Source organism: Ochotona princeps, chromosome 22, assembly GCF_030435755.1.
Source record: "Ochotona princeps isolate mOchPri1 chromosome 22, mOchPri1.hap1, whole genome shotgun sequence".
Taxonomy (NCBI): Eukaryota; Metazoa; Chordata; class Mammalia; order Lagomorpha; family Ochotonidae; genus Ochotona; species Ochotona princeps.
The window spans coordinates 31,208,900-31,230,205 of record NC_080853.1 but is presented as its reverse complement, the minus strand read 5'-3'; the positions used below and the strand labels follow the sequence as shown (position 1 = coordinate 31,230,205).

Here is a 21,306-nt window from a genome sequence, read left to right as displayed (position 1 = left end):
TGGCTCCCAGCTTCAGATGAGCTCAGCTCTGACCTTGACAGCCATTCAGGGAGTGAATCAATGGATGGAAGGCCTCTCTTTATGTCTCTGTAAAATCTGCCATCCAAATAAAAGTAAATTAATTCTTTTAAAAAGCTGGAAAAAGTTTAATAGGCTTTTCAGCTGACTGCTTGCAGAAGTCAGTTGGAAAAATTTTAGGAGGTAACATTTATAATAACAAATAAAAATTTGAAACTACAGACAGGGTATCTCACAATAACCTCAATAATATGTCAGAGATTAATGTAGAAAAATGTTGGTTTTATCGGAAGTGGTTAAGGTTCTTAACCGAATTTGGAGATTTATTGCGCTACATACATAGGAAGTATTGTTAACACCAAGACGAAGGTTTCTTTGAAATGATGTTTAGATTCGAAGTCTCTCATAGCAATCGCTAAGTGGGCTTTTTCATGCAGCTTGGGGAGCTAAATGAATGGATAACAGGTTGGATCACCTCCATGTTGTTAAAGAAAATATTGTTAGAGGATCAGGACAGTAGCTTGACCCACTAGATCAGAATATTGTAACTAAAACTTAGGTGGTTAGCACAGGGTATATTAAATGATAAATCAACAAAATAAAAAAATTTAAAGCTAGGCCCGTGTGACAGAACTATACTGGTATCATTGCCTACCTTCTTCTGAATGTTTGATTGATTTATTCAGGGGAGTACATAAAAATAAATTCTTAACTCATCCCGTGCACAAAGTCAAGTTGGATTACAAACAACATTTATCATGATTCCAGTTTTATAAAAGTTATTATGGAAGTAAGAAATTATTATATGTCTTGTGACATGATCTGGAAAATTTTTAAAGTGAAAGTGGTAAACATATCTCAGGATAGGTGAGTTGTGGTTTAACCTAGTCTTTATACCTCTTTGTTTTTTGTCTAGATGGTAAAAATATAAAAAGAATACATTTCATTCTGTTATACATGTTAGTTTTACTAAGCAAAAAACTTTTCAACTGTTCTTACTTTCTTACTCTTCTGGATTAACTTTTAGAGTTATTTTTGGCATCTAACAAACCACCTCCTACACACACACACACACACAATAACAATTTCATTGTAATTTTGACTGGAATTGTCTGCTACATAATAGGCACTCAGTACATACTTGTTGAGTAAATAAATATGGGAACAATTCACATCTTTGAGGTTAACCCTTCCAATGGAGAACATAGTATGCTACTCTTTTTTTTAAGTCTTCTCTTTATTAGGGGAAGCTTTTTTTTTTAAAATAGAAATCCCACACAGTCATGTAATTAATGATTTCTAAAATTGCATACTCTTTCCATTTTACCCCCACATTGAATCAAACCCTTAACTGAATATCCTTAATGTGAGGACTTAAAAGAGTCAGAAGGATGATTTAAACATGGAAAAACATGCCCTATGTAGCGAGGTTAAGGACCTGGGTTTATTTAGCTTAGAGTAAATGGCTAAATTGAAACTAAATACCTATCTTCCAGCCTTTGGAAGTTGCTCACTCTCTTTGAGTCCTGTAGAAAACACCAAAAACCAGGAACTTCCAAGTGTGATTAATTTACATCAGAGATTGCAAACTGGCAGTGAATGACGGCTGGCAGTGAGCCGCCAGCATCCCCCTTCAAGTACCCCTGAGCGCTCTCCAGATTCTTTGTCAGAACCAAATGCTTTTCCTGCTACCTGCCTTGCCCCTTAAGCATTAAGTCTCTCTGTCCGTCCCCTCATCCCCTTTTCCCCAAAGGTAAAGGAAGAACTGAGTGGCATGGGGGGAGACATGTCGTTTTTTTCACTTGGTGTGTTTTGTAAGAATGGTCCCTGCTGGTGACAAGTACAAGTGTGCCATTAGAACTTCTCAAGGTCATTGCTTGCCCTGTGAATCTAACACCTTGCTAGAACCGCCCAGGGGTTCCCAAGCTCTCGTTGCACACAATCCTCGAGTCGGAGTTGGACTGGACCCAGAGAGGCCCCCAAGGTTGGCTCCAGCTGGTGTTTCTCCTCGGGCCCAGGCAGTTGGGAAGCTGTGCTGAGGAGCCTGCTTGAATTAACAACCAGCACCAGCTACCTCATTTAGAAGATTTATGAAAAATCTATGTTTCTTTTATGTGTGGCTATTTAAAGATAAGTGAAGAGTTTTTGTCGAGAACATTGAGTTTTGTAAGTACACAGTATTATATCATGTTCATCATGGTGCATGCTCTGGCAGAGTTATGATTGTGGGAACCGTAGTTAGAGTATCATTTCATCTGTGCTTGTGTATTATCTAAACATACTTTCCATATTTAATATGGAGGGCATATTTTTATATAAACAGAGCTAGAAAGCAGTATGGAGAAGTAGAAATCTGAGGTGAGAATTTCTCGATTTGTTTTATTCTAATTGTTGTCTACCCTGAGCAGCTTTTTCTAATGGGCTCCATCAATAAAGTTAACAGTCCGTGTGGCTTTGATATCATCTTTAAAATCAACAGAGTGACGGGTAGAAAATCAGTTTTTTTTCTAAATTTATTTAATTTTAAATTATCTTATTTTATTCACAATTTTTTTTCCACAAAATGGACCAGTTTGTCCCATTTGTTTTGGCATCACATAGACATAGCTTTATTGTGACTCAGAGTCTAGTACTGTCCTTATTTAAAGACATGAAATGTTATCTCAAGGGAACCTTTCTGGAGTCTCTAAATGTCTTTGAGTAATAAGTAAAATTTTTAGCCCTGGGCTAAATATTCCACTTAGCCACCCAAATGGTTTCCCAACTGTGGTCTTAGATTAGGATTCTGTGTATGTGTATTCTTAAACTTATGGCAGGTCTCTTGGTGTTTGGTTCCCACAGAACAACCCCTTTCTTCAGTCCCTCTCGTCCCCAGCAGAGGTGAGGACCACACTTGGGCCTGTGACTTGTCTCTTAAGGCCAACACAACAGCCTTATTTCCTGCCCGTCCATTCCAAAGGCCTAACTTTCGTACTTACTGTGTTTTCAGTGATGGTGTCAAAGTCAAAGATGTCTCTACCTCTTCTCCCTTAGGCCTCATGACAAGGACACCTATCATGTGTCAGAGGGACCCAGTGTGGGAAATGTTAAGTTATCACTTCGTTTGCCTTGAATGAAATAGCTGCAAAACACATAGTGCTTGCCATTGTTGATGCCCTGTGCTCCTTAGAGAGTCTAGCACGCAGGGCACTGTCACAGCGTGGCAGATATAGCCTCTTACTTCCTACCCTCTTATGAAATTGCAACTGAGTTTTCACGTGGAGAATGAGAAAGGACTCACAGTCCCAGACTGTAAGCAGTCACGTGTCGAAACCGGCATGTGATACAGAACTCCTTTTGGGTTAATGCATCGTGGGCAGGTGGACACTAACGCCCCTTCCTAAAACCACCAGGAGACCACTTTCCAGCCGATTTCAGTAAGGTCATCGTGGCCAACACTCCAAGCATCCACAGGTAGCAGATGCAGTTATCTTCAGAATTAACCCTTCAGGTCATCTGTGTTCTAGATTTTGAATTGTAAGTACAGCTTTACTTTGAACCTGCATGTTGCTATAGCAATTAAAGGAGAAATCCAAAGGAAGCAATGCTGGCATGCTTAAACAGCGTGAAGATTAAAACTTTTTATTTAGGCAGTTGAGATTTTCTGAGAACTTGAAATCTAGAACAAGAGTCAGTCCATAAGACAGCTCGCCCAGCTCAGTCTCTTTAAAAGTTCAATGTTAGAAAAAAAAAGAGAGAGAAGAAACTTACCTTAGACTAAAGCAAAGGAAGACCATGGCCAGTGGTGGCATCGCAGGTTAAGCCTGTGACGCTGGCATCTCACGTTGGGTACCTGTTTGTTGCCAGCTGTTCCATTTCCAACCCCCCTCCTTGCTGATGCACCTGGGAAGGCAGCGTGTGGCAGACCCGCATGGAGCCCTTGCCTTCTGTCTTCAGCCTGGTCCGGCCCTGGAGATTGTAGCCTTCTGGGGAGTGAAACAATTGATGGTGTCTCTCCATCCCTCCTCCTCTCTCGCTAATGTTGACTTTCACATAAAAAAAAAAAAAGTCTTTTTTAAAATGAAGAAGTGGATCTATCTCAATCTTTGATTGAATTCAAGCTTGAGAGAAGATCTGGCTTACACATTTGGGACGGTTGGAGATATTTGAATGTGGACTAGTGTATTGAGCAATAATGCTTTGTTCTGTCACAGGAATACCCTTCTGCAGACAGAATTCCTTATTACTTGGCAGTCTGCATTCACATAGTTAGAAGTGAAGTTCCGTGATGCCTAATTTGTGTGTGTGTGTGTTAAACTTTGTATATTCTCTTTGTACAAATCAAAGTTATAAAGCTAGACTCACAGGTTTACTATATTATATTCTTTTCTCTCAGATCACAAAGCTTATATCATGTAACTGGAGGTAGGGGTCGGGGGGATTGGAGTTGTGGGGTTCCCTCTAATGATTTCCTTTAAAAAAGACCTAGAGAGTGAAAGTGAATACAAAACAACTCAACAAAGCAAAAAAAAAAAAAAAAATAGAATGTGCTTTAGCCGCAAGTTGCCTACACATCTGTAAATCTCTTAATTTCATTAAAAAAAAAAAAAAGAAAAAAAAAAAACCAACAGAGAGAGAGCGCGCAAAGGGGAGCCCCTATCCTACGGCCATGAGCAAACAGTAGCACCAAGGGCCACTGCAGGGCCGTGCACTGAATTCCGCTCTCATCGCCATCTCTCTCTCTCTCTCTCTCTCTTTCTCCTTCTGTTTGTAAAAATGACCGCTGATGTTAATAAGTAAAGTATTTATATATACATAAAACCGGGCAAACTATTCTGGAGCAGGAAGCTGCAGTGGCGGGCAAGGGGTGGGGGGTGGTATAGGATGGGGTTGGAGCTGGACTTGTATAGAAAACTTCTGGGCCTTACAAAAAGTCTTTTGGGGTAAGAGTTTCGGTGTCTTGGAACCCGCATGCCCCCGGCTCTGCTGGGCCACATCCCCAAAGGCTCGAGGCTGGAGTGTGGGGAGGCCGGGTTGTTGGGTCTTGGAGCCCACACCCCTGTCCTCGGGCCCCCTGGCAGCACCAGCCCTGCCGGCCTCCATGCATGAGATCCCGTCTGCTGGTGGCATGCGCCTTGAGGCATACCCGGTTACAGGCATACCTTTCCAGGCATCCACTCCTGGGCTCCCATGGGAGCTGGGCTCTGGTGGGCATAGGGAGCTGGAAGCCTCTATCCACTGAGGCCAGGCCGTGGTCACCCTGAGTCGCTGCTGTCGGAGCTGGAGCCGCTCGAAGGAGCTGCTGCTGCTGCTAAGCCGTGAAGGCACCCCAAGGGTGCCGGGCCAGACTTCTCTGTCCTGGCCAGCTTCTTGCCACTGCCCAGCTGCCCGCACATGTCCTGCAGCTGCCTCTCCAGGTCCTTCTCCTGCGCCAGCTCCTCCTTCGACTTGGCCACCTGCTTCTTCCCACTGGCCGAGATGCCTAATCCAAGTGTAGATATGACTTGGCAAAATGCTAACCATCATTGAATCCACATGGGGAGTTTGGCGGTGTCTGTGGCACTATTTTTCTATTTTTCTGAGTGTTTGTTTCCTGACTCTGCGAGTGGTGAAGCGAACGCCGATGTCCTCTTAGGGAAGGCGGTGTGGTAGGACCTGGTAAATCATCCTGAGCGGGCCTTGTGGTTGGGGAAGAACCCGCAGGTGATGGGCGGCCCCTGGGGAGCACTGCTCGCCTGCCAGGCCTTCCTGGCTCTCCCATAGATAGTCCTCTAGGAGCCATGCGAGAGGATGTTGCACCAGCAGTACACCACTCCACAAATTCCCTTGGACAGCCAGCTATGTGTGTGAGGGGAGTGGCAAGGGGGAGTTCCAGTCACCTTGGCCATGAGTCCACTGCAAAAAAAAAGTAAGGCTGGATACGTTTACAGTAAAAAAAAAAAAAAAAAAATCTGTTGAATATTTGCTGTCAGTGTCTCGGGATTGTGAACTATAGCAACCTAAATAAATGACCACTCCCTTAAACACATTACTCATTAGAGCACAGTATTACTTAAAAGTAATCTACTGTCTTACTGTGGGCAGCTCACACTTGTTTTTGTTGTAATTTTTGTCTGTTCATAAAGCCTCGACATTTCTAATAGTTATTTTTGAGAAGTTACTAATTTAGAATACAAAATAAAATAGTAACAGAACCTTTCTATCATAAGCTATTACTGGGCCCTCCCCACTGCTTTTCTTCTTCTTCTTCTTCTTTTTTTTTAAATCTGGCAAGCAACCAGGTGAGCCAGAAAGAAGTTAATGGGATAACAAATCATTTTCATTGAGGCTTTGGAGATTGTTGAAGGGTGGATGTGAAGCAACTCCTAACAAAGTGCAGGAGGCGGAAGGCTGCATGGTGAGTGGAGACATCGGGCTGCTCCGAGGCTCCACGTGTTGTTAAGCAATGCAGAAGCATACTTTTTTTGTAGAAATGCACACACCTGAAGACTCATGATGGAAAGATGCTTTCCTCGCAAAGCCACTCTCCCTCTCACCCATCTCTTCCTGTATCCAAAAACAGCCCTGTCAGATCAGGAGGCCTGCAATAGCCTCCCAGAACACAGACACACTCACGCGTGCCTTGTAGTGTTTGAATGTCATCGTTGGGTAGTTTTTACATGGGAAGGCTCCCAGTTGAAGATGTCCATCTGCTTCTCTGCCCTCCCCCTCTGCCCCTTCATCCCCTGACAAGCTGGGAGCTAATACCCCAAGTCAGGCAAGCAAAGGACTTCCTTGGATTTTTTGCCAAACGGATTAGCTTTAGAGAGCCCAAGGTTTACTGTAGCCCTGGGCACAAATGAAAAAACTCCCAGCGGTCTGTTGAACTCTGTGAAGTGGATTCCCTGAGAGCGGAGATGAGAATGTGGTCTTTATCAGGGCCCGTTATCTCAGCACAAATGAAGTGCATCTCCCTGAGGTTTCCGCAGCAGTACTTCTCTGTTTATGTATCGAATTTGGTTTGCCATGAGAACTGACACAAGTTCCTATCGTGTTTAATCTCTCTTCACATTTCTCCAATAAACATTTCTATGACCAATGGAACTGGTACTAAACAGCTGCCAATCTCTTTTACACATTACATTTGCTGGTTAACTTGGAGGTGCTGTTAGGCCAGGTTATTATTTTCCATTGAAACCACTAATAACAAGATGCCAGTTTGGGAATGATTTAGCAAGCTTCTGTCCTTGGCACTGGGGCCGGGGAGGTAGGACGCAAGCAACTCAGTTGTCCTGGTAATTTCAGTTATAAATCATTAAGAATCCATCGTTTACCGTGGTTCCCCCCCGCATAGGGGAAGGTGTCATTTTGAGTAAACCAAATATGATTTATCACTGAAGTGGTGTCTCCAGATACCAGGCTTCCTGCACTAAAAGCCGTAGCTTTCACAGTCAACGTCAGCTTTAGCTTCCTCCTGATGATAACATTTTACCACTGGAGATTTGTACAGGAAGAAGATTTTTGGAATTTTTGAAAATACTATCTGAATTGTAATCACTTTAAAGTGTTGATCAATAAAGACAATGGCTTCATTAGATGCCACATGGGTCTTACAAATTATTGTTCCATCTTTTCAAGAGTCACATAAGTCATGACTTGAAAGCTACTTTTAAATTTTGAAATGTGCGTTTGTGAGTCCCAGTTGCCAAGGACTCCTCAGCCTCTCACCCCATCCCCAGTGGTAGGACAAATAAACAGATGGGAAAGTGACTTCCACTCTCTGAGTGACCTAAGGAATGAAATATTTGTTTTAAAGCTCTCCGTAATGCCAATGGTGTGCACATTGTTTGACATGAGAAGCAGAAAAAAGCCACATGACCGTAATGCAGTGCATTTTCAAGTGTGTTGGGGGAAAAAAAATACATTTCATCTCAGTAAATCTGGAGATTATCCTTTCATAAACGTCACTTAGTTCACAATCCGCGTGACCCGAGCAGTTGTGCCGTCGGAGTGTTAACTTGTTTAGACAGAGCTTCCAGTCTCTGCTCGCCGGTGACCTGGATCCTCCTGCAGGAGTGTGAGCCAAACACTACGGGGACACTTTTCAACGTGTGCCCTTTGGGTGTCTATGACTTCAGAAAAACCATAGCCATGGACCTGGGGGGCTCCTGCTTCTCTTTGAGGTGATCTGATGCTCTGGGGGTCACTTCGTTCAACCCTTGCCCTCCCCAGGACTGCACTGGGGGAGCAGTGTCTCCCTGGAGTGGTCTCCCTACCTGCGGCCCTAGCCTGTCTCTCAGGTGGGCCTTTTACTTCCAGTTCTTCCACCCAATGCTCGACAGTGTTACCTGAGAACATCCTCACTCGACCTTTCCAGAAAATCATGGACAGATTGGTTTATACTTGCAGAGAAGCTGGAAGAGAGACAGAGGGAAGGAGAGGATTTATGCTGCTGCTTTCTGTGAGTCATCCTATAAAATGAATGGGAGAGTGTCACAGCTGCACAGAAGCCTTCGGCACTGGCTTCTTTCCCTTAACGTGGTGCTTGTGAGATTTATTTCTGTTATTGCTTATAGTTGTAGCTCATTTTTTTAGGGGTGTTGTCGTGTTTCACTGCATAACTCTGTTCTTATTTTGAAAAACTCCTTTTTTTTTTTAAAAGATTTATTTTTATTACAAAATCAGATATTCAGAGAGGAGGAGAGACAGAGAGGAAGATCTTCCGTCCAATGATTCACTCCCCAAGTGAGCCGCAACGGGCCGGTGCGTGCCAATCCGAAGCTGGGAACCAGGAACCTCCTCCAGGTCTCCCACGCGGGTGCAGGGTCCCAAAGCTTTTTGGGTCGTCCTCGACTGCTTTCCCAGGCCACAAGCAGGGAGCTAAATGGGAAGTGGAGCTGCTGGGATTAGAACCGGCGCCCATATGGGATCCCCGGGGCGTTCAAGGCGAGGACTTTAGCCACTAGGCCACGCCGCCGGGCCCATTTTGAAAAACTTCTGATGAGGGTTTGCATTTGTTTAGACACTGGTGGGGAGGGTGCTATTATGAATACCATAGGTGTCTACTTAATGCTGCTCAGGCACGTGGTTGTACCAACTTGTACTCCTACCAATAAAGCATGAGAATTCTAGTTGTCTCACAGCCCTGGCAACACTTTGTGCTCTGGTTGGGTTTTTGGTTCCCCCCTCCCCTTTTAGGCTATTTTGGTGAGTTGAGGAATTTCTGATTGTTGTTGACTCATGTAACATTTCTTTTAATCTTATGCTATATAAAGACTTGGCTCTACTTGAATTAGAATAAATTACTGACAGGCACGATACACTTATCTTCAAAATACTAATGATTCTTTTCATGAGCTAATTAGTATTGGATATCAGAAGGTGGCCAAGTTCTGTGCAGCAGCTCAGACTGAGTTACTCACCCTACCTGGACGCCCTGATCTTCGGGCCTGGTACACGTCCTCACTGGCACCATTCTGCTGATGGTGAAGCATCTGCGTCACTTCAGGAACTAGGGACCATGCTAGGATCATGCCTTCTGCAGGAACCAGGAGAGGCATGCTCACCCTTTCCTCCCAAGTGATGCCCTCTAGCAAGTCTTTTATTCTTTTCTTGGCTAAATCATTGTTAAATGTATATTGGATGGTAGGGTGGGCCCCTGGGTTTCAATGGTACATGAACTTATAATTGGAGGATGCTCTCTCATTTTTTTTTTCAGGTTACGGCTTTCAGATCACAGCCTATTTCCTCAAGAGAGGCATACGCCTGCGCTGTATCAGAGGTTCGCCAAATTCTGGTAAGAAACTGAGCCCTGGGAGCATCAGGCAGCTCACACACTCAGCCTGCTCCCCTTGGAGCGTCAGGCAGCTCGCACACTCAGCCTGCTCCCCTTGGAGCGTCAGGCAGCTCACTCACTCAGCCTGCCCTCCTTGTTGTGCCAGCTACCTGACACCGTCATCCTGCCCTCCTTGGAGCACCAGGCACTTCCCACACTCGGCCTGCCCTAGAGAAGGGAAGAAAATGAAGGAATGGAAATTCCTACTTGTTTCATTGCTTTTATGTCATTGAGGGTTTCCAAACATCTGTAGTTCCCCTCCTACAGCTTGTTCTGTTTTTACTGCTGCCTGGAGAACAGTGAGCAGGGCCACACGGTGCATTCCTTTCCTGATGCATTTCAGCACTTTCTTTGGGTTTCCAGAGTGACTCGGCACACACCACCGAGCCATGAATCGTTTCACCAAGGACCTGGGGAACAGAGCAGGTGGGCACATGAGCAAACACTTTGCCAGTACAGAGCTAACAGAGCATTCCCTAGGTGTGAGCCGAGGCCAGTCCTCCCCACCCTCAACTTCCCCCAATCAAGATGTCCACTGAGGAAATGATGTCAGACTTGTCCGGCCAACAACAATAAAACCAGAAGCTAACGACTATCGTCTGAGTTGATCTGAGCGCTGGAAAGAAAATGTAGCTTAATTCCTTGGACAACTTCAGTCTGGGTGTCAGCTATGAACCAGGGAATGAGAATTCCATAGAGGTTTGCTTGTAGAATTGTCACAATTATCAGCACTTTCTCAAGTGTTGCTCAAATGTGTTACTCTCTTAATGAGGCCTTTGGGTTTGTCCAACTCTTAAAGAAGTCAGCTGAATGTGTGTTGTTAAAATACAAATTACTTACTCTTCATGGCAGGAACTGTCATTACCAAAATCTGTAATTTCTGCAAATATTAAAATAATGTAACTGTCAATTATAGACCAGTGTAGGAGTTGCTTTCTGTTCAACATCTGCCACCAACATGTCTAAAAAGATGCTAGCATTTTTCAGAGGAAGAAATGGAAATACAAAGCATGAAATTTTTTGATGGAAGTGATAATTTTACTATTTGATTTGCTAATGAATGGTTTTTGTTTTAGTTTTCTGATTTCTGTTGAAGGCAGAGTTCTTTGGTTTAGTTTCCCCTTCCATTCCAGAAAGGGAAAATCAGGCTAGGCTACCTACTCCCTTATCTCAATATTTTAAGAATTAATGAATAAATATTAACTGCCTTCATAGTTTTGTGTGCTGACTTTTCAAAGGCCGTGCTTGGTCTCATAGCCAAATAGACCATTCACATGGTGTCATGGTCCAGGCACACCCAGATCCCCACCTGACGTAAGGGCTTGCCTCACGAGGAAGGCTAGCTGGGGTAAGGCTGGAACAACCAGAAAGGCCCACTCATAGGGATTTTGAATGTTTGCCCCTTGCATGTTGGGCACGAGGGAGCCATGACTTTTTTTTATGTGGTGTCAGTGAATCTGTTTTTTGAACTATTAACTTGATTTGCTGAGTCGGATGGATGACTTGGAATAAGGAGAGTGTCCGCCAAGGAGACAGCAGTCAACTCTCCAGGAGGAGAGTTGTTATTGGAACAATACATCAGATCCTTAGTCTTTTGGCATGATTTAACCTCGCTGACTAATGTAAGGCATTAACTGTATTTAAATTGTGTGTCTGCAAAATCATTGTAGTCCATCTTTTTTTTTTTTTTTTTGAAGATTTATTTGAAAGAGTTACGTGGAAAAGGGAGAGAAAAATAGAGATTTTTTCCACTTGCTCATTCACTCCCAGATGACGAGAATGGCTGGGGCTGGGTCAGACCTAAGCCAAGAACCAGGATTTTCTTCCAGGTCTCCCACATGAGTGGCAGGGACCCAAGTACTTGGGCCATCTTTCCATTGCTTTTCCCAAGCTGTTAGCAGGGAGCTGGACCGGAAATAGAGCTGCCACGACATGAACCAGCACCCACGTGGGATGCTTAGCTTCTGAGTACATCAGCTGGAGTGTATAATTACTGCAGCAGTAGTACTGCTGTAGTCTCATGTACTGTTGGTAGAAGACCTCATTGCATGTGCTTCATCACTTTGTGTTTTAACATTCAAAAAAGTTTATTCTTCCAGGCAGTTAAGTTTATTTCTATCACAAGTATGAAATGTATATATTATGAAAATATTCAAGCAGGGATAGGCACTTGGCTTAATCACTGCTTATATGCCCAAATTGCATATAGGTGTGCCTGGCTCATATCCTGATTTCCCCAATTCTGATCCAGCTTCCTGCTGATGTACCTGGGAAGGAAGTGGAGGACAGCTCAAGTGCTTGTACTCTTGCCACTCATATGGGAGACACAGATGGAATTCTGGGTTTCTGACCGTCTACATATTAGGGGAGTAAACTAGGTGATGGAAGAAGTCTGTGTCTGTTTATCTGTATGTTTCAAATAAAATGAAAATAAAGGTTCATTTTACTTATTGGAGAAGCAGAGTGATAGAGAAAGAGAAACCTTTCATCTGCTGATTCACTGCCTAAGTGGCCCCCCAATAGCCATGACTAGACCAGACCAAACCAGAAGCCAGAAGCCCCACCAGGGTCTCACATGCAGGTGCTAGGAACCCACTTTCCCAAGTACTTAGGCCATCACGTGCTGCAGCACAGACAGATGATACGTTACGGGATAGATTCAGAAGGTGCCACCGTTTGTATTTCTCTCATTGAGTGATGAAAAATGCAATCCAGTGATTCATTTAACCACCCTGACTTAGAGGTCAGAGGTTTTCCTCTAAGAAGCTGTAATAACAGAGTACTGTAACTGTAGTGTGGTCGCGTCATCTTTGCTGATGATTTAACCATTTCCTTAATGGCTTGACCATTAAATTCGAAGAGAAGCTGCTATTTCATAGCCTGATTCAGATGAAGAGTTTGCGCTCCAGCCTAGAGAGCCTCAAAGACCAGCTGACTAAGGAGACGATAAGTAAGCTAGCCAAAGTGTTGATGGGTCACCACGACAGATTTTATCTGATACTTTTCCTCTTCCAATCTGCACATCATTAGCAAACATTGATATCATTATCTGAAACAGAACACTGACTCAGAGCAGAGGCTGCAAAGGTTCTGCCCAGGAGCGTGCGATGCAGTGGTCCAGGGGCTCAGGTGGACACATCTGCAGTCTCCCTTCACTCTGGGGCTTTGTGCTCACCCTGCCTTGTTGGTAACAACCACTGGAGGCGGGTGGCGGCGGGCGACAGAAGTCAGGTGTGTTGTGTGTCTCCTTAACACCACGTGGGCGCTTCTGTATTCTTGGTTTATTGATGCCTTTGGTAACTTGCTTTTCTTCATTTTGTACAGATCTCCGCGTGTTCCCGGACAGATTTGTGGTCTGTGTAAGTCAGCTTCCAGTGGACTGTGATCTTTCACTCAGTCAGAAGGAAGAACTGGTATGTATGAAAAGTTCATGAATGAATCTTCTTAAGTGCCAAGTTATCCTAAAACAATGCAGAAAGATTTCTATTGTTTTTCAACGGTTGAGCATTCAGTGTGTATTGTCGAGAAACAAAAATACCCTACCTATTTTGCACGGTAGGATTGATTAACGTGTGTGTTGACTGTTTTTCTTTCCCAAAAACCCCTTGAGTATTTAGTTTGATCAGCAGTATCTTTCTCATTTCAATGTTAACGTGAAAATAACATATCATGAAAAGTGATGGTGCATTTGGTAGTAGTGAGATGAAATGAAGCAAAATCCCACTGCAAGCCTTCAGTGGGGTCAGTAGCTTTTGAATTTTATCCTGTGGTGAATCACTGACATTTTCATGAGAACCAATGCTTCTCCCTAGGGAATGGTGTCATAGTTGATAGGATTCACACATGTACGCGTATGTTCTCTCTCTTTCTCCCTCCCCTCACCTCCCTAAATCTTGACCTCCATTAGGGCCTGTTTAGATCTCATTGGAATTTTCTATTCAGAAAAAACAGAGACATTTTGCCTGGGATATCATTGCTGACAGCCTTGTTTTTTGAACTTAGCATTCTGTCTGCGTGTGTGTCTCCTTGTGCCTATATATCTTGCTGCAGCCACAGCCCTATCTACTAGAACTTGCCTCTGCACAAACTTTTTGGACACATGACTTAAAACTTTTACAAACAAGGATAGAAAAAAATCCACCCGGCATTAACCCAGCCATCAAGGATGACATGATTATTATGCTTCTAAAATAATTTATGAGGATATTAAATTACCCTTGGTGTTTATTATTTTTAAAATCCATATGAAATTTGAAATTTGGCCCACATAGTCTAAAACCAACTTCTTATCTCATCTTAAATAAATACATAATAAGAGTGTTTCAGAGGCTACAACCCAGGAACCATAAAGCACAGAGAACTCATCTTTACATTTAAATGCCTTCGTGTAGACCAGGGTAACCCTCTGGAGAAGCCAGTGTGACTCTCACGTTTCTTCTTCACCCATCAATAAAACTGTTCATATACACATTACATAAAATAAATGGAACAGATTTGGCAAAAAGCATTAAAAGTCTAGCCTTTGAAAATTCTCAAGGATGTTAAGTTATCTTAGTAAATTAGTAAATCCTAAAGTAGTAATGCTGTTGGCATGTGACTATAATGTAATATAACTTAACTGATTCTCAGAGCAAGGGAAAAATTGATGTATGGTTTAAGGAAACAGCAATTAACTGTACCAGAATCTATTATTGCTTTCAGATGGAATACAGGAGAAATTAAATCTTGTATCTGATATGTAATATTAATACTTGGTATCTTAAATTATTAAGGGAGAATTGAAACATCTCAATACAAATGAAATGTTATCCTCCACTGGGGCCCTGGTATTTATACAGATGTAAGTTTTCTCTAGCTGCTGTCATATAAATCTTATAATCTGGAAGACTTCCTAAATGGTGAGAATTTTCATGCTGAAAAGTTGACCAGGCTGAGAATTATCTCTGAGCGAGTTCAGTTTTCTTATCTTTAAAACGTTCGAGTCTAGCAATACCAGTTTGTGTTCATACTGGCCAAAGGGCAGGATCCATCTCATTTTCTCTGGGTGATGAGACTCAAGGAGCTTCTGTGTGGGTAAGGCCATTTTTTCCTGTGCAACTGGCTGTATCGGAGATATTTCTTGAATAGTAAACTCCCCTTGTGACGACTTATTTAACTCTTTGCATGCCAACAGACGTGACAGGAGACACCCAGATCCTGAGTGAGCAAGGATTCCTTTTCATCCACTTTTTCTGCCCCTCTTTGGAACCACACTGTGTAAGAGCTTATTAGGAAATGTGCGAGTGGCGGATCAGAACCACTCTGCCCAAGGCCTCTTGGAGCCTGTAGACAAGGAGGCCAGCTGTGCTTAGCTCCTTGCTTCCTTACAGTGGCTGCACAAAGGATCCGTGGGCACCCACCAGATGGGACAAAGGGACCCATATCCCGCCCGTGCAGAGCCGGTGCGTGTGGCCCGGCCACTGCTGTTCCCTGTCTGCCCAGCCCTAGGAAGGCCAGTCTCCGACTCAGCGACATGGCGCGGGGAGATTGTCCGTGTTGCAATCACTGCCCGGAGTACCCAGGCTGCAGGGATGTGGGAACTGTGATGTGTACTTTGGGAGGAAAGGGCATTATTATGAAGTGAGTCATTGTATTTTTCTTACTGAAGTTTCTCATAAGAACTCTCCAAACCCTTGCAGCCCCAGCTTCTGACCTATTGCTGGATATGGAACTGAAGGTCGGTTGAGAGTCTTTACATTTAGTTTTTGCTGCTGTTTTTGCCCTTACCTGTTTTTCCTTAAAAAGTATGAAGAACTTAAGTAGTCAGTTATGTTCCATTCTAACAGTAGTTTCTTTCTTTTTAATTTTTTTTTTTTTTACAAACCCAAGTCCCTAGGTACCCCGACTATTTTCCTTCCCAGATAGAAAACCCTGGAGCCTCTGGGAAATTATAGATTATTTATTGTTTCTATTATTTCCTTATTAACATTGTGTAGATAACCACAGGACAGTTCAGGAGTAGCACAGAGCTACTCCTTCACCGTGTCTTGGGTGCAGCCACCCGCGTCGGGCCCCTGGAGACCACCCCCCACCACTACCGCCTTCCATTTTCCCATCTGTTCTGATGGTTGCCTTTTAACATCATTTGCTGAGTACTGGCTCTGTGTCAGAATCTCTGACAGGCACTGGGAAGACAAAGGTTTTCAAATGCTTTTGCCCTCAAGGAGCTTGCAGTCTGGCAGGTCCGCGTGAAATCGGGGACATCCCACTGATTGAAAAGTGCAGTTCCGTTATTTCCAGAGATGAGTGCACATTGTGCTGGTTCCTTTCATAGTTCCCTTAGGGATTTTGTGCTATGCAGACACAAAGTCCAGAATTCTAGACTGACTTTGTCACGTTTAAGCTTACAATGTGGAAGTCAGTGACTTGTGGAGTGCTAGCGCTGCCTCGCAGTGTGTAGGTGTGTTTACATGCTTGGGAGCTTTTCCTTTTGCTTTGTTTGCAATGCAGCTGGGCTGGGAAAAGAACAGGCGAGGTTCTGGAGACACAGCCGGGCCACCAGGGGCTGGGTCCCTTCTGTGACGCCAACGGGGGAAGGATTACCAGCACATCCTGACAAGACCACGTGCAAGCACTGAGTTGAATGCTTCTGTCAACTCAGACTACTGGGTGGCCTTGAAGAATTCTCCTGTCAGTTTATGAATATAAAACTGAAGTGAAAATGAGTCTGGAGCTGTAAGCTACTGCCTGCCGGCCGGTTATTTTTAGTTAGGCCATTGTATTCCTCAGCTGTGTGTAATCCAACCTCTGTGGGCTTTGGTCCTACTCTTGTTGGGGGCGGAAGTGGGAGCGGGGGCTATCAAATTATCTCAAGACTTTCTCATGCAGAAATTCTGTCAGAGGGAACAGGCAGAAAATGTAGCTAAATAAAAACTCCAGGGATTTTCTACAGAATAACTTTACTTGTATATTTTCAAACTGTCATTAAAAAAAAATTGAGGGTGGAATTATGTTCTTAGGAAAGCTAAAAAAGAAATTATAAGGAAACATTTCAGGCATTATATAATGCACTTAGCAGTTTGATGATGCAGTAACTGTTGTACCCGAGGACAGCTTCTTTCACTTTTATAAGGGAGCTTTATCATAGGTATAAGTCAGTCCATTCCACGTTCCAGAAGCCTCTAAGTGGTTTGTTTGTTTGTTTGTTTGTTTTTGGTACTAGAAAGATTGCGTAAGTCACAGGTGACTTTTCCAGTGTCGTAGACTTCACAGATCCAGGCTCTTCGTGTGTGTTGTGCTTCCTGAACCATGCTGCTTTATGCATCACACAGAAGCCCCTAACAAGACAATCCTGCAGCCTAGGAAAAGTTCCTTGAATGAGGGAGAGACTGTTCCCATATTTCACACTTCCCATAGTGTTCTGATCTTAGTATTTACTGAATAGCTGATTACCAAAATTGTACACGTGCACTGTTGCAAAATTCTTTTAATCCAAATATATACATAGAAAATAAAAACTATATTCAATTCCCAACCCAAAGCTAAAACCTCTGTCCCACTTACTGTAACGAAGACCCCATTTGTGAGCTGTGTACCCAGTTTTCTGTTGATGCTTTTTTTGTATTTCACAAAGTCCATGCTACATCAAAACTCCTTGTATAGCAAGGAAATCCACTCTGAATGAGTTCGGTACTTACCTTTCAATTATGTTTTACTACTGTATGGTGGAAGCCTGTATCCCCAGATTTATGCTTTCCACAATGATTACTGGATAATTTGGGGGTTATGTTTTTCAAAATTGGATTTTTGCTTTTGTTCTTATGCTATTTTTATGGAACTTAATTTAGTTTGTAGTGTGAGATCCTTCTTATTCTAGAGCGATCAGCATTGTACAAATTATGGTCTTTAGGCTTATGGGGCAGCCAAGCTTGTGTGTGCCTACACTGTTGTGTCCTCCCTGATGAAAGTGAGGATCTCTAGGGACCATGCTCCGCTTTTGTCTACAAGCAGAAGGCCTTCAAAGGTGTCTAAGGGTGGACCATTGTTCTTGGACAAGGGCCTTCCCACCTGCCTTCATGTGCCTTCGTGGAGTGAGAAGATGGGATGGAGGAATGGAGGTGTTGTTTGCAGCACTCTCCTTTGCTGTCTCCACTTGCCAGCTCAGCTTCATTTTGCAGCTGTCAAAACTGGATGATCAGAGATGGGTGTTACGGCGAAGCAGGTTCCCTGCATCCCAAATCAGAGTACCTAGGACTGAATTCCACTTCTGCTTCTGATCCAGTTTCCTGCTAACGTGCCTGGGAGGAATCAAATGATGGCCCAAATACTCAGGCACCTGCCACCCATGTGGGAGACCCAGATGGAGTTCCTGGCTCCTAGTTTTGACCTGGTTCAGCCCTGGCTCTTATAGGAATTGCAGAATGAACTGCAGATGAAATATTTCACTCTCTCACATGCACTCCCTTGCCCTCTCTCTTTTTCTTCCCCTCTCTTCCTCCCCCTCTCTTTTCTGTTTCTCTCCCAGTCTTCCTCCCTGCACCTTGCTCTCTGTCAGTGTGCCTTTCAAATAATTGATAAAAGTATAAAAAGAACAGAGAGAACCCAATTAAATGCTATTACTTCCACACACTGCCATGAATACGCTGAGATGTGGTTTTGGAGGAAGGACCCAGTCAGTTCTCTGAGATACATCAGAATTTAAAAAAAAAAAAAAAAAAAACCAACAGACTGCTCATGCTGTTCAGAATACCTCTGGCCTCCAGCCTTAGCTCAGGCAAAGCCGGATGTATGAGTGGATTGTGTTTGAAAGTTCACTGGGAAACAGATGATTTAGAATTCAGTACCCATTTTCCCAAGGAAACAATGTCATCATTGAAGATGAGGTTCCCAGACTAGCCCACAAAAGCTGCTACTATCGTGAGATCTGAGTCTTGGAAAGAGAGGCTCTCAGTGCAGGGGCGAGGGCAAAGGCTGTTGCTTCCATCTTGCTGGGCCGAGGCCAACACGGAGCAGAGCGCGGAAGGAGACCATCAGCTGCGTGTCTTGTCTCTGGCCCTCGTGCCTCTTTCCCACCAGTGCCCTTGGCTCCTGGGGCTCCCTTAGGATACCCTTGTCGCTTGCATGACTGTACCGTTATCTTAGCCCACCTCTCTCCCTCGTCATCCTTCCTGGACCCAAATGCTTGGTCCTGTAAGGGGTGAGGAAAGAGATGACCACCCTGAATGAAGGGCTTGGCTGTCTTCCTGCATTGTTGGCATTTTTATTATTATTATTTTCAACCACAGGCCTTTGTTGGGGGAAGGAGACCCCCAAGGGCAAAACAATGCCTTGGGTGGTATCCATGAAATCTCTCATTTTAACAAATGTTTCCCTTCTGCTTATAAACTGAGGGTTATTAAGCTGTGATTCATGAATTCCCTGAAATTAAAAAAAAATAGTTTGTATATTTTATGGTTTCTTTTGATCAGCAGCTTGGGGCGGGGGGGGGGCAGTTAGGTCTGGATGTATGTTTGGATTCTTGAGGGCAGGTGAGTGCAAAATGAAAAATCTCTGTACACTTCCTGTAAAATAACCTACTTGACTTTTGTTTTCACTACTTACATTTTTAAGGAACCATCTTTTGTAACTACATGTTGCTGCTTCCCTAAATGTATACAACAGTTTAAATTACAACTCACACTAGTGGCGGCGGCAGCAGCAGCAGCTGGCTCCTAGCTCTCCTAACTTGTAGATTCCCATTCAAGAAATGAAGGCCTGAGACATGCGGTCAGAGGTGGGTAGAGCGGACAGCCTACCCCTCTCGGTTGGAATCCTGCAGTTGGGAAGAGTGCGGCATGGCGTTTGCCAGGTGCAAGCCCCAACACCCAGCCCTTTTCCCGCGACATCTCAGGAACAGACGTGCAGTATCCTGAGCTTCGGAGACACCTTCAGGCCCAGGCGCATTCATAAGCTGCTGTTCTCCTTCGCACTTCACTGCCTTGGGGCTTCTCTTCCTTTGAGTCCGCTGCCTGTACAGCTCTAACCTTTCTGTTCCACTTGTTTTTCCCCTTTAAACTTCCCGAACTTATTTTTCAAATAATTGAAGAATGTATTGGAAGTGAAATTTGAGAAAGAAAATCCTTCCTCATTTTAAAGACTTGTGGCTTCTGCATGGTCACATTGTGGTTGAGGACTGTGGTCATCATCGCATTTAGGTTCTTGGCTTCGGCTGTCACTGCAAGTCAACCCAAACCTTCAAGTCAGACGATCACAGGCCTGCCACAGCAAGAGGACAGTATTTTTTTTTCTCTTTTTGCCTTCTTATAATGAAATCATAAGGAATTGAAAGTAGTTCTACTTTTATACCTTAATATTATTCAGTGCCTCAAAATAAGCTAACACGGCATTACACTTTTGCTCTGCTTTTATTGTTTGCAAAAGGCTGTAATTGTTTGCAGAGTGCAGAGGCCTGTCACATACAATAACTTATTCAGTGTAACAGACCTGAAAGGAGATTGTATCAGTCTTGAACTTTTTTCATTTTCAAAGGACAGGAAGGCCAACTTTAAAATGGCTTAGGGAAAAAAAAAAGTTTTGGCTCATGTCCCTGAAAAGTCCAGCTCAGGTACAGTTTTGATCAGAGGCACCAGATTATCATTCAGACTGTTTCTAACCACATCTGGCCCTGCCTTCCAACTGTGTTGACTTTGGTCTCAGCCCGTATGAGGTGCTTGGTCCCAGAAGCTCCGGGTTCATTCCTACCAGGTGTCTGCCCAGGCAGCTGCGCCTCAGGCTTGTCTTTGAGGTTCCTAAATCCAGTCTCTGTGCTCCTATTGGATTAGACTGGGGCATAGGCTGCTTTCCGCAGTCAGCTGTGGAGACCGATACCCCGTACATTAGCTGATCCTTGGGTGCAGGGTGAGAATACGATTCCCCAGGTAATATTTGAGTATTCCTTCCCCCAAAAATCATTAAGCTTCCAACGTAGAAATATTATCTTCATTCCTTATTTATGGATGAGAAGACTAATGCTCAGTGAGGTTAAGTTTGTTACCCAAATTTCACAACCAGATTCTGACCAAGGACTTTTGACTGAGAGTCATCTCTCTCTGTAACCTCGTCTGTAACTGTGATGATGAATGACAGCGTGGTCCCTGACAGGAGAGGCCACTCCGCTGGAGAAGGCCGCCTGCACTCAGGACTGAGACACATAGTCTTTCAATCTTGTCTTTCCTGTCAAATAGTGACAGTACCTTCCTGCTGAATACACTGTGGAGTCAGAGGAGAGCTTCAGAACAGGGGACATTGAGAGCCACAGCCCTATATGGCTTGCGAAGATACCAGGTTTTCTCTTTCAATAATTTCAACATTTTTCAATCATTTCTGTTCCCAGTGTATGCTTTGCATACCCGCTTCACTGCATTTATGTTTTCCAATGAGTCCAGAGAAGTAGTTAAGAAACCATCAAAGGGTGAAGAGACCGGCCTAGGAACAAACCAACAAATGACTGTGAGACCCGGGACTCCACTGCCTCATGT

The 21,306-nt window shown here is 43.8% G+C and overlaps 1 protein-coding gene across 4 annotated transcripts in view; it reads left to right on the top strand.

Annotated features, from left to right (window-relative positions):
* The window catches only part of SLX4IP (SLX4 interacting protein), a 181,680-nt gene that overhangs the window by 134,518 nt on the left and 25,856 nt on the right, over positions 1-21,306 (top strand). For 3 of the 4 annotated variants that reach the window (XR_009247469.1, XM_058679703.1, XM_058679704.1), the window contains exons 5-6: positions 9,695-9,772; positions 13,136-13,224. Coding sequence is in view for 3 of the 4 variants with exons in the window: in XM_058679703.1 (XP_058535686.1) it covers positions 9,695-9,772; positions 13,136-13,224 (167 nt within the window). In the remaining variant the exon portion in view is untranslated. Of the gene's footprint in view, positions 1-9,694; positions 9,773-10,174; positions 10,213-13,135; positions 13,225-21,306 lie in introns of those variants that run through there. The other variant, XM_058679705.1, reaches the window with a different exon arrangement.